Here is a 13,184-nt window from a genome sequence, read left to right on the forward strand (position 1 = left end):
TTTCGAAAACATAACACGATATCAAGTGCTTCTGAGAAATTTAGTGAATGGATCAAAATATCTTTCATCTCATACAATAAAAGAAAACACATAAGGCATGCCGAGAGTTTTTATCTACATCCAAACCATTAAACCAGATGCATGCATATGTACACCACATGAAACAAAACAAAGAAAAAAGAGTTCAAAAGATCCTCCTCAGGGCTTATGCTGCTTCTCTATGTCATACAGGACACAAACATCTGCAGCCGTTTTCATCTGACACACGCCGCCACAGCAACAAAACAATACCAAAACGAAAATACACGATAAGAACCATACACACTGCCTACTATATTGGAGTTTGAAAGGACTGATTTTATTTGTGGATCAGGCCTTAGATTACCTGAATCACATTGATGATCTGCTTGATCGACCACCCAAATATGCTCAAAGCCAAGAGCAAAGAGAGAGGTGAATACTGCATCAATGCGTCAACTACCACCTGAAAGATTGGAACCCCCGAGAGTTTTTACAGCACAAGACTAGCTATACAGATTAAACGGGAAGAGAAGAGAAGCTCACGTTCATCAGATTTTCCGTTTGGTTCTTTGCTATGAGCAGAAGGATTATGTAAAGAACCTGTAGTCATTTGAGCAAACTCAGTGTTACAATATCTCTTCAGAAAATCGCATCGAAACAGTTAGTTAGTTATTTCAGATATCAACTGCAATGTACCTCGCAGGAAACACAGCAATAACCCATGAACATCCGGTTTCCATAGTAGAGTTTAAACAGCCAGCTCGTGCTATCTTTCACATCCTTATGGCTGGTCTTCCCTGACAGAAATGTACTGTGACTCCAGTATTAATTTTCCTACGTACGAAAACTATATCTATATACAATGTAGAAGACGAATGAAGAATTTAAGTTGCAACAAAGAGTACCTGTACATTTGCAGCCAGTGACTAGCTATATCTAAGGCCAGCAGTGACAGGAAAGCCAAGCTAGGCCTGTTTATAGTTGAGCAAGTCCAAGACTATGTTAAACATGGATTAAATATAAAATCATCCTCCAATTCCATCAACAGAGATTCTCACATATATATTTGGGAGAGAATCACGAGAAGACACGCTGTGCTGACTCTGTAACCACGCGCAGACCCCAAAACGATGATAAATATGTTACATAATGTTAGTTGAAAAAGAAAATAGCAAGTGAGAATATCTGGTATATGTAGCAGATGATTAACCTGTCTGTAACCATGTCCAGAACAGCTCCAAATGTAGAAACTGAAAGGGGAAGAAGAGATATTCTGTGAGTCACTATCAAGCTCCAGCGATATTGATACTATAGAACAGCATTAAGCTGCATATGGGCTCGAAATATCCAACTACACTACATTGAAACTCAAAAAACTAGTAACATCAAGTCCCACTCTTGATCAATGCCAGGATCCTATGAGCAAACACAAACAAATATGAGTTGGTTGAAGCTGAAAAATGAGGGTAAAAGCACCTTGGTTGAATTTACGAGCGCACCATCCATCGACAGCATCACAACAAAAGCTGGAAAACAACAATTGATCAAAGGATACGGGATTAAACGAGTATGGAACACACAAGAAGAAGAAGATGATGATAGTGTCAACAGGGAGGATTTGGTAAACCTGAAAAAGTACAAGAGCGAGAAGAGGGTCTTGTTGGAGAAGCACACAGCAAAGGCAATGCAGTTCAAGAGAACTCTCATGTACCCTGCAATTTTTGCATGTAACACTAACATCAAAAACCCTAAATCCTTTCATCTAAAGGAAAAAAAATCGCAACTATAAACAGAAAAAAAAGTTTCCAGGGAAATGAAAAAAAAAAAAAACCCCACCAACGATATTGGGAATGTAAAGGTAGACTGAGAGCTTCGCCGGTCTCTGATCCGTTTTGTTAGCCATAAGAGAGTTCACTTTTGCAATATGCTCCCCCCCCAGAAAATCAAGATCTCACCGAACGAACAATGCACCTACGCGAGATAAGGGAGGAGGACCCAACAACCAAAAAGAAAAAGGAACAAACTTTATCACAACTCAACAAGGAAATTGCTCCCTTTGTCCACACCAGTAGGTCGAATCAGTACGCAATTGGAAAGAGGAAAAGAAGCAAATTTCAAGTAGAAAAACGGGAATCAGGGGGATAACTTTGGAGGAGTAATAGAGAGAGAGAGAGATCCGTGCAGAGCTGTTAGTTCAAGTCGGAATCAGATTCGCCTCGTCTCTGAAACAAACTAACGATAGCAGACGTTTCGTTTAATATTCGCCCCCTTAAAACACTTGAATTTTGTGAAATACATACAAATACAATTTATACAATTTGTAATATTTTTCATTTATTTACAGAACTCGGACCCTCTTTTTCTTTTGGGTTCCAGACCAAATTTAGTTTCTGATAATATTCGCCTCTGAAATTTTATAGGTTTACTTGTTGTTGTTAACCAAAGAGCAGTATCTTCTTTTCAGTAATCTTCTACACACATTTGACCGGTTTTCAATTCGGATCTTGACATAGCACCAATACTAATACAAATATAAAAAGATTCCGGAAATCCAATCTGAAAATCACGTTCAGAGAGTTCTACTTTGTTTCCAAGTTTGAATCTGGATATTTGAATTTCATGGCTCATGGGATAGTCCAACGTATTTTGTATTCTGCATATCCAACCAAGCTTGACTTTAATATCGCCATAATTGAAAAAAAATGGTTTAAAATAAAAAACAATGTGGGCCTCATAACGATCCATTAAAGGCCCGAGTTTCGAGCGAGACCAATTTTTTAAAAAGGAAAAAAGAGTGGTCAAGGGTCGGCACGTCGGTGTGACTAGCGAGTCATCATCGATTATCCAAAAACAATAACTCTGTTCCCCATACATCGAATTAACTCTGTTTATTATTTTATTTATTTTTTTGGTCTTATAAGTGAATCTAACGAAGAGAAGAGTATTAAGCTGGTGGGACCAGGAGAGAAAGGTGATCCATCATTAATATTACTATTTAGTATTAATTTTTAAATGTCTTTATAAATATGCTTTCTCCCCATTTTCATTTCATCTTTTACTTTTCTTCACTTTCCCTTTAACAGATTTTACACTGAGCTGTGTGCAACTCTCTCTCTCTCTCTCCTTCTCCTAAAGGTTCCTATTTCAGTTCTTCTGGGTTCTTCGACATCACTCAGTTTTTTCTATTTTCGGGAATTATAAAAAAAAAAAAAGAAGGATACATATGGGTGTTCTTGATCATGTCTCTGAAATGTTTGATTGCTCTCATGGACACAAGATTAAAAAGCGGAGACAGTTGCAGGTAAACCCTCCCACTTTTCTTTTTCTTTTTACAATATTATGCAGATTCATTTAGCTGAGAATTTTTAGATCTTGGTTTTAGTCTTTTAGAAAGAAACTAAAAAAGATTCGTTGGAAAGTGACGATCGACTAGCTCTTATTATAGAAACTAGGTTCGATGAGAAGGAAAGTTCGAGTGAGATGTGACCGTTACTTGGGAGTAGGGAACTTCTCGTGATTTACTTTGCATATTCTTCAATTACTATTCTTCTTCTAACTTCTTCCTACTTTATACCTCAGAGAGTACATATGGCGAAGTTTCAGATTTATTTTGTTTTCAATTACCTTCTTTTTCTTTTGTTTTCTTAATAGAATACAATCATGGTTGCATATACATAGAGTAGATTTGTTTTACATATAACCACAAGAATGAAGTGGAAAAAAATTCAATAACTTGGATTTTACCTGAAGCGATTTTTGTTCCGAACGCCGACCAAGTAATATAGATTCGTTTTAAGGTTAAAAAAGAAGAAGAAAAGTAATAGATTCGTTTTAATCGGGCAAAATTAGCTGCAGCCATCTGTTAGATTTACACCGGGATTAGTAGTGTATTCGCTGTCGCCTGTCGGTAATTAAATAAACGTAATATCTGGGGAAAATTAATCACGTGAATTTCGCTCACTAGTCATGATGACATTTACTCTTTTTCTTAACTAGATTTTTTTTTTATTAAAAGGAAGCGACATTGATTGTTTTTTGTCGTGGTTATGTTAATCTGGTCATTCTCTCGTAGACGGTAGAGATAAAAGTGAAGATGGACTGCGAAGGGTGCGAGCGCAAAGTGCGGCGGTCGGTGGAAGGAATGAAGGGTGTGTCTTCTGTCTCTTTGGAGCCCAAAGCCCACAAAGTCACTGTTGTGGGCTACGTCGACCCAAACAAGGTTGTGGCTCGAATGGCTCACAGGACTGGCAAGAAGGTCGAGCTCTGGCCCTATGTGCCCTACGACGTGGTGGCTCATCCTTACGCTGCCGGTGTCTACGACAAGAAGGCACCCTCGGGTTATGTGCGCAGAGCCGATGACCCTGGAGTGTCTCAGCTTGCTCGTGCCAGCTCCACCGAGGTCCGCTACACTACTGCTTTTAGCGATGAGAATCCAGCGGCTTGTGTTGTCATGTGATGTTTTGTCATATACTGTAGACCGTTTCAACTTTTCCATTACTGCTGGTGCGACGTGTGCTGTTTTTTTTTTTTTTTTTTTGGTAAAAAAGTGTGTTGTTTCTTGTTTCGTTGTATATTAATACCATATGGTAGCTAGGCTTCTTGTTTATTTGGTTTTAGTTCCTTGGTCTCTGTACTCTTATGATCGATTGTAATATTTTCTTCTTTTATTCTTTCCTTGCTCCAAAGATAAATGTTGAAAAACTAAGTCGATATCTTTTCTATTAAAACAGAAGCACATTTAGTCCTTGTATCCAAATATTCTCAAAGTGTTTTTATTATATTTTATTTTATTTTTATATTTAATTTCTAAAAATTAGTTATTAATTTAGATATTTTAAGATTTTCTAAAATCTAGGTCATTTTTAATTTAAATTTCAAATTATTAGAAATTTAATTAAATTTAGTTACAAAAATTTGTATTTAATTTAATTTAAATTCAAAAAATTCAAAAAAATTATAATTAAATTTTATTACAAAAATTTAGATAATAATTTTAATACTTTAGAATTTAATTTAATTTAAAATTTAAAATTTAAATAATATTTATAAAAATGTATAGTAAATAAATATTTTATCGTATTTTATCATAAACAATCGGTCTAAAATATCAAATATTTGAGATTAATAAATATTTATATTATACAATAATATGATCGAGATTAGAGTTATATATATATATATATATTTAAGGTTCATGAGTTAATTTATTAAAACATGTAAGATATTAAGATGATTGGAGACAATTAAACTAACAGGTTAGTCCGTATATATATATATATATATATATACATTTTTTAATAGCACAAATAGTAAATAAATATCTTATTATATTTTTCATAATCAATTGGTCCAAATATTCCATATTAGTAAATATTTATAGGGTTATACAATTATAATTATAGTCTTATACTGGTTAGTTTGTCAAAACATGTAAGATATTAAAAATGATTTAAGACAACTAAACGGATGGATTAGCAAATTCATAGATATATAGATTGTTTATGTATAAATCTAAATTCACATAATAACAAAGTTTATAATTAACATTAAATCAATGTATATTTAATTAACGTATACTCTTATTCTACTAATATACAAATTTTACTGTTTAAAATTAAAGTATGATAACAATTTTTTGATTTAAAAAACTAAATAACAAAAATAAATTATATCTAAACAAAAAAGATAAATGCAACTTCTATTAGAAATAAAAAAAAATAAAACATTCTCGTGCGGACGCACGGGTTAAAATCTAGTTGTTTCTTACTTTAAAATATGTAAAAGAAAACCTATCATATACTGTAATAGTAAAGCATTAGATATCTATATTATTAACATTTTGGGCAGGATATAAGAAGGCTGTTCAAAACTACGAAGGCCGACCAACGGAATCGTGGACTTGATGTCTGTGACCAATAAGTACGTACGAACGGTCTTTCATGGACTAATTGATCAGCCCATCTGGCATCTGATATATTGCGATCGCATCAAATATAGAACTATATTTTTCTAAGGGAAAACGCTATTTATCATATAGCCCGAACAATGCGGATCAATTTGTAATAAACAAAAGCAGTAAACATTTCATATTTTGAAGTGAAATAAAAAATGAAGTCGAGAACACAATACTTGATAGCGATTCTGCTTTCTAAAATCGACATCTGTTTAAAGGCAGGCAATGCTGGGGGTCCTGATGACGATGACAAAAAAAAAAAAAGGCTGATGTACGTGATTTGGGAGGCCATTGATAGGAGAATGGATTCTAGGAGTAAAAACTCTATGCTATGCAGAGATCGCGAGGTTCAAGGATGAAATTGAGGATTTCTGAGCAAATTGGAGATTTGACTGCGAACTCAAAACTTATTCGTATCTTTTTTTCATTTAATAAGAAAACAGTCACCATCTGACTTTCTGAGCATCTTTAGCTTCTGACAAATTATTTAAATCCAAAAATTAAAATCAAAATGAGAGTTTTTCTATAGAAATGTGCAGAAAGATAGAGAGGCTTGGTTTATAGATCGAACGATAAAGTCAAAATCCTCATGGATTCTGAAAAGAAATATATCATATCAAGTAGATCAAACAATGCTGCCAACGACGTCGAAATCTTCTCTTATCTTTAATAGAATTATCCACGTAACTAATTAAAAGAATGTAAAACTATGTACTCAATGATATAAGTACCATTACATACACTTGCCATGCATGTTGCTTTTTTATGAGGTCAAGGTGAGTGTTAAGCACTCAACTTTCATTTGTATATATTGCTTATACCTTTAATTCAACCAATTTGATATATGATGTAGGTTTGCCCAAATGTCCATCCGATTAATTGGAAAATGAATAATCTTTTTGTCGTATATCATCATTTCTATATTAATTGTGTGCTAGCTTATATCGTAAACCATTATCGTCTACGTATGTGTAAACTACGCTACACAAATGGAATTCCTAAAATTTTGTTAACTATCAAATAGACAAAGTGCAAACGTTAGACTTTTTTTGGCAAACTAGTTATAATTTTCTCTTCCCTTTTAGAGCAAGATATGTGGGAAAGACAAAAAAAAAAAAGTGCCACAAGACTCGCAGCTATATCAAATTCTATTTTATTTTAAAATACAATAGAAGCTTCTATGGCATCTACGGATCTACCTAACAACTTTGAGAAAGTCGTTTTAAAAAATCAAAATAAACTAAAGCTAAAATAAATAAAGTTTTTAGAAAGAAGAAGAGGCAGGTGCGTCTGTCTTCTTCACTTGTGATGGTCATCTTTTGTCTTTTTCCGCTTTTTCCTTATCTTCAGTTCTCACCACTCCTCTACCATCTCTTTCATCTCCAAATATCCTATCAAGTGTATATTGATAATCGTAACTTCGAAGTTCGAAATGTAATCAATCAATTAATGAAAACTGAAAATCTCGATATGAAAAAAAAAATCTGGTAAAAATTGAAATCTTAGTAATATTACAATTGATTTCTGAGTTCATTAAATTGTTGTAACCAGATAAATGTCTTTATATCATTATACTGTTCAGGTTGTCTCTTCACCATAATGATATATCCTATGCTTAAGCCCTATACGTAATTTGTTTAGAATCTATTGGCTGAGATCATACCGATATATATATATATATATATATAATATGACCTATAAACGAAAAGAGCTAATTACAACCAATTGGTCAATTTGAACACAGCATTTTTCCGTGTGTGCTATAGACCAATGGATCTGGTGCCGTAAAAAGTTATCACCAAAATATTAACTGCAGATTGGTGACAGATTGCAGTGATCGCTAATCCGTTTTAATAGCCTAGCAAATATGGTTATATGTATTTGTCACTTGTCAGCAACTTATCGCGTAATGAATATTTATAAGAAGTTGAAAAAAATAATATTTATAAGATATATATATATTGATATACATATAGGAGTAACTATTATTTTGGGACTTGAGATGAGATAGTAGCAGAGGGGTGTTTTCGAAGTTGTGTGCAGATAAAAGAACATATCAAACACCGGTTTAATAACCATATATCTTGCGATAAAACGATGGTTTACTATACGTAGAGTCACTCTTTCTAATATCAAGCATGTGGCCACATTCAATGAAACTCTATACAACTTTGATATGCATATATTTCTTGTGTATAGATTGCATGTATGCATGTGGATATGTATGTGTGTATGTATGTGTGTATGTATCATGTATGTATGTATGTATGTATGTATGTATGTAAGTGGACAAAAGATGAGGAAAGGTTGGTATATAGGTTGGTAGGGAGATGGGTAGTGAGAAATAAATAGAGTTTGGTAGAAGAAAGGGTCCATTGGTTGTTGCTTCCTTCATTTATGTTTTTCTCTTCTTTTTTTTTCCTTTTGTTTTTTTCATTTTTTCCAAATATTTATCTTTTCCTTTGATATCTAACATTTTTTTCCCTACATCCTCTGTTACAACTTATCTACTTGTGCCAAATTAACTACAAACCTCACTCTCCACTTGTCACGAATCAGTTGGATTTGTTTTCATTTCATTTTCTTCGTGATTTTTTTTATTTTTATAAGAGAGCTTAATTAACAAGAAATTATCTTTTTATAATCTAAGTATTATGTGATGAAGCTATACTAATCATCCTTTTCTCCTTATTTGGCTTATCTCCAACATTGGATAATGAGTTTTTTTGGGAAACCAGCCAGTTATTAACAAAAAAAACTAGTAATCTCAACTGTATAAAATTATCTTACAGCTAATATTATACGATTTTCAAATATTCTCATCAAGTAGAGATCGATCTACAATCATTATATATAGGCTTGAGCATCTAGAAAAATACTAAACTAAAAAAACTCTACTTGATTTCAGTATGGAAAATCTGATCACCGATAATTCATAGATGGGGGTATTCAATATCGTTGGTTTTGCAAAGAAGTTTGTTAAAGAAAATGGTTAATTGCCTAATAAAAATATGTTTTGTATAAAGTTTAAAATTCAACAGTAAAGTTACTCGTGATACAAAGCGCGATGAAGAAATTACCTTCCAAAATCTCTAGGCAAAAAAAAGATTGTACAGTTACGCCTAAAAATTGACAATAATTATTTCATCTCCAAACTTCTAAAACCCAAAAGAGAAGTGGTTTCTTTCTTTGCCAACCCTAAAAAATCAAATCCGTTGCTTATGTCACTCCCGTTGCCACTGCCGCTGCTACCTCCGACAACATCGCATCTCCTTCTTCCACATCTGCACTCCATGCCGTTTATCATCCCTAAGCTGCAGTTGAAACAACGCGGCGTCGTTAAGATCCCCTCTCCCACCAAGCCTTGGCGACGATCAGCAACATCAGGAAGACTGATTCTGAGCTCAAGATTCAAATCTGGGAACTTTTCTTCGATTGGGCGCTCATCTTTTTCTTCTTTGAACGTAAGCATTGAGATTTTCTCTGACTTTCCCGGAAAACTTATGCTTTCCTGGAAAGTTTCGACCTTTGGAGTAGAAGAGGAAGAAGTGAAGGAGATATTAATGGTGTTATTACTCGTGATTGGTTCTAGCTGTATAGGTTTAGAATCCTGAGAAGCTGATGATTCTTGGATTGGTCTATGAGTCGTTGGATCAATCCCTCTGTTTATCAGCTTTCTTCGTATATGTGTGTTCCAATAGTTCTTTATCTCGTTATCTGTTCTTCCCGGTAATCTCCCCGCGATAAGCGACCATCTGTCAACATAAATAATATAGCTACGTTAGACATCGAAGTTCCTTGGTTTTTTTTTTTTTAGTCTTGTTTGTGTTTTTGCATGTATTAACAACGACAAAAAAGTCCCTAGCTAGAGACTATATATGTATGTATGTATATTAATAAGGTACTCACTTGTTGCCAAGAAGGCTATGGAGCTTGATGATGAGCTCATCCTCTTCCTCGGTGAAGTTTCCGCGCTTAAGGTCAGGCCGGAGATAGTTGATCCACCGGAGACGGCAGCTTTTGCCACAGCGGAGAAGGCCGGCGGCTTTAGGGAGAGATCTCCAGCAGCCTTCGCCATGAGCTTTAATGTAAGCTATGAGTCTCTCGTCCTCTTCTTTCGTCCATGCTCCTTTGTTCGTGTGAGCTTTTTCACAACATGGTGACCTTCCCATACCTTTTTTTCTTCTTCTTCTTCCTGTTTTTTTTTTGGTTGTGTGTAGATCTTATTTTTTGATGTCTTGATATAAACTCTTCTACATATATATATTCACATATCAAAAAGTGGTATAAATTGATCAAGTGTGTGTTCTTATTATTTTATATATACTGGGGGTTGGCTTTTAGCGAGGGTTTTGGCTCAAAGGGTATAAAGGGATTAAGTTGTTTTTTTGCGTAGTGGAAGAGGATTGAAGCATTTGGTGGGGCACTTGGATTTTGGGTTTGGTTGAAGGTTCAAAGCTTTGGTGTATAGTTTATATAGGGTATTGACTTAAAGCTAGAGAGGGATATATACACACACATATATATATATATACACAATTGCTTCTAGATGATAGGGAGGAGAGAGAGAGAGAGAGTTGAACTTATAATTGCTTCTAGATGTGAGTTGGTGGGATGGATTTGAATGAGTAGTGTATGGTGGCCTTTCGTTTTGGTACAATAAGTGAGAAGCTTGACATATATGGCATCATGGTCTTTTGAGACGTTTTTTGATAAACATGACAACAATTTAATTAATATTTTATTGCTGCAAAAATAGTATCAAATAAAATTATCTTATTGGTACATAATCGCTCCTTTATAATACATAAATTCAAAATGATTGACCATTTTTGGTTTATCTTCACTTTTTCCTTTGCATTTAAAACGATTTTCATATATCATATATAATACTAACCTTTGTTTTCAAGATACTACTGCGTACATTTAGTGTTTGACAAATCGTCATTTAGATCCGGTAGATTACATTTTTATTTTTGCTTGTTTTAATCGCATGATCAAGTTTGTAAATTTGTTATAAAAGTAGGAGAGAAGAAAAAATAATTACTTATGAAAAAACTGAAAGTTTGTCAATGGCTTTTACCGTCATATATTGGCCCAAATAAAATTATAATATATAAATAAGAAAGGGATTCTTAAAAAATTTGGTAGCAAATAGCAATAATGAAGAGGAGGGATAATTAAGTTGTGGAGGTTGGTGGTAAAGTTAATAAGTGATTTTGTACAAGTAAAGGTCAACTATAGGCTGTGTGGTTTGTACTGGTCAACTGCATTAGGTTAATTATTGTTTTTTCAATTAATAACATACATAGATCTTAACAAAGCATTATTAAACAACTAATTATGTGTGGGCAGGGCATGATTAACACAAATATATGTGGTACATATGGTTTTAAAAATTTGTCTCAAATGACAAAGCACTTCGTGTTTAGAATATTTGTGATAATGGGCATGCTTCTTTTATATGTCCGTATGAAAACTATACAACAAGAACCACCAAAACAGTATATATATAAAGAAAATTGTGAATTAAAGAATGTGCCTTCTAGAAACTTGACTAGGAATGTGGTTTTACCTTACCAACTTCTTAACAGTTTTTTAATTAGAGACTTGAGGACCAAGACTTAACAAATGTTCTCGGGGTAGTTTTAACCTTTAAATGGACTGAAATATAATCGTATGTATCACGTATACGTTTTTGTAGAATAAGATAAGTTGATAACACTAATCCTTGATTCCATTTCCATCGTATTAATTTTTGCAACATTGCTTTGATTATGTACGAAAAATAGTAGAACGATGGAAAACATAACAGTAGTTAGTAGACGAATATATTTAACTATATCTCTGTGTATGTATGCATACCCGTATGTTAAACAAAGAAGTTGAACGAAAATGTGAAATTTGGTAAGTTAGGTGGAAAATTTGAGAAGATTTTTAAAAATGAATGATTAATAATATTATTGAAAAAAGACGGAAAAAAAACGAAAAAGAGAGAGTTGTTGAATTTAATTATTTTAATCTATTGGTATACAATCACTCGTCTCATGCATGATGATGGCGCTCTTCTAGAAGATTAGGTTCTCAGCTAAAGCCCAATTATTTCTTTATATCAGCAACATTCACTTACATTTGAATCAAATCAAACCCCAAATTCACCAAGTACCCCAATTAATTGAATTCTTGGTCTATTTTCCTTACAGTTTGTTAAATAGAGACTAGCTAGTATTAATTGTTTAGGAAAACCAAATGCATAAACACTACTTTATCCTTGACAGGAAAAAAAATACCACATGCAATGATTCAAAGAGCGTTATAAAATATAAACACAATGGAAATAAATTAGTCGTTCTGGTGAATTATTCTTTCTATATATGTTTTTTTTTTTGTAATAGAAAAACACTTGTTATTACTGATGGCATTTTAAATGACGTGGACGATATAGCGATGTGTGATGATATAACAATAGTAATTTTTGTGTCTTTGTCAAATATAATATAGATGCCTTATAATATACTAATTAATTTGTCATTTTCTTGAAATGATATATATTTAAGAGTTGGATATATAAATTATTTAGGTCCGTAAGCCGTTGGGGACGTGGGATTTGGTTCACCTTCCACTTTTATTTTTATTTGTTTTATTATCTATTCATTAATTTGTTTGATATTTTGATTTAAGTTTGCATATTATGAAATCCGATTGTTTCATTAAATTAAAGCATTGCAATGGACTCTGTGAATGCTAACACAATGTGAACTTTGCCCAGTGCTCTGAACATTAAAGTGAATAAATTTAACTAAGGACGGATTAAAACGGTGGAAGTAACTATGACTGAAGAAAAAAAACAGAAAAACTTGGTCGTTGCGTGATATACTTTTATCACAAGGTAATGGTATATTTTATTGACAAACCCCCCCCCCCCCCCCCCCCAAAAAAAAAAATTTGTAACAATTGTGATAAACTAGTATAGGATTCCACTTAATTGTAACGAGAAGAGTAAGATACTACTATTATCTGTTTTGCTTGCGAGACGTGAAAAAAAGGTGGATGGTTGGTGACGGTGGAGGATTAATTACAATAAATAAATGGTCAAAGTCACTCGTATCTACTTGTATAAATACATAGTAGATATAGTGGATATATAGAGATAGAGAGTGAAGGTATTTAACTGTGCTATGCCTACTCTTTATTAGTTGAGAATCTCATT

General features: G+C 33.4%; 3 protein-coding genes across 3 annotated transcripts; 1 reads left to right on the forward strand and 2 right to left on the reverse strand.

Moving 5' to 3' along the window:
* Nucleotides 1-11: 11 nt before the first annotated feature.
* On the reverse strand, nucleotides 12-2,368 carry LOC18028372 (probable CDP-diacylglycerol--inositol 3-phosphatidyltransferase 2). The gene is made up of 10 exons (XM_006411586.2): nucleotides 1,858-2,368; nucleotides 1,649-1,733; nucleotides 1,498-1,547; nucleotides 1,232-1,271; nucleotides 1,080-1,124; nucleotides 927-992; nucleotides 718-832; nucleotides 565-621; nucleotides 386-484; nucleotides 12-258 (listed from the first exon to the last, which is right to left on the reverse strand). The coding sequence occupies exons 1-10, from the start codon at nucleotides 1,922-1,924 to the stop codon at nucleotides 199-201; spliced, it is 684 nt and encodes a 227-aa protein (XP_006411649.1). The 5' UTR covers nucleotides 1,925-2,368; the 3' UTR covers nucleotides 12-198.
* Nucleotides 2,369-3,076: 708 nt separating this feature from the next.
* On the forward strand, nucleotides 3,077-4,691 carry LOC18028373 (heavy metal-associated isoprenylated plant protein 26). The gene is made up of 2 exons (XM_006411587.2): nucleotides 3,077-3,322; nucleotides 4,094-4,691. The coding sequence occupies exons 1-2, from the start codon at nucleotides 3,245-3,247 to the stop codon at nucleotides 4,475-4,477; spliced, it is 462 nt and encodes a 153-aa protein (XP_006411650.1). The 5' UTR covers nucleotides 3,077-3,244; the 3' UTR covers nucleotides 4,478-4,691.
* Nucleotides 4,692-8,960: 4,269 nt separating this feature from the next.
* On the reverse strand, nucleotides 8,961-10,399 carry LOC18028374 (transcription repressor MYB4). The gene is made up of 2 exons (XM_006411588.2): nucleotides 9,884-10,399; nucleotides 8,961-9,729 (listed from the first exon to the last, which is right to left on the reverse strand). Exons 1-2 carry the CDS (start codon nucleotides 10,144-10,146, stop codon nucleotides 9,114-9,116), a joined length of 879 nt encoding a protein of 292 aa, XP_006411651.1. The 5' UTR covers nucleotides 10,147-10,399; the 3' UTR covers nucleotides 8,961-9,113.
* Nucleotides 10,400-13,184: the final 2,785 nt, after the last annotated feature.

This window comes from Eutrema salsugineum, unplaced genomic scaffold (genome assembly GCF_000478725.1).
Source record: "Eutrema salsugineum unplaced genomic scaffold, Eutsalg1_0 scaffold_1, whole genome shotgun sequence".
NCBI lineage: Eukaryota > Viridiplantae > Streptophyta > Magnoliopsida > Brassicales > Brassicaceae > Eutrema > Eutrema salsugineum.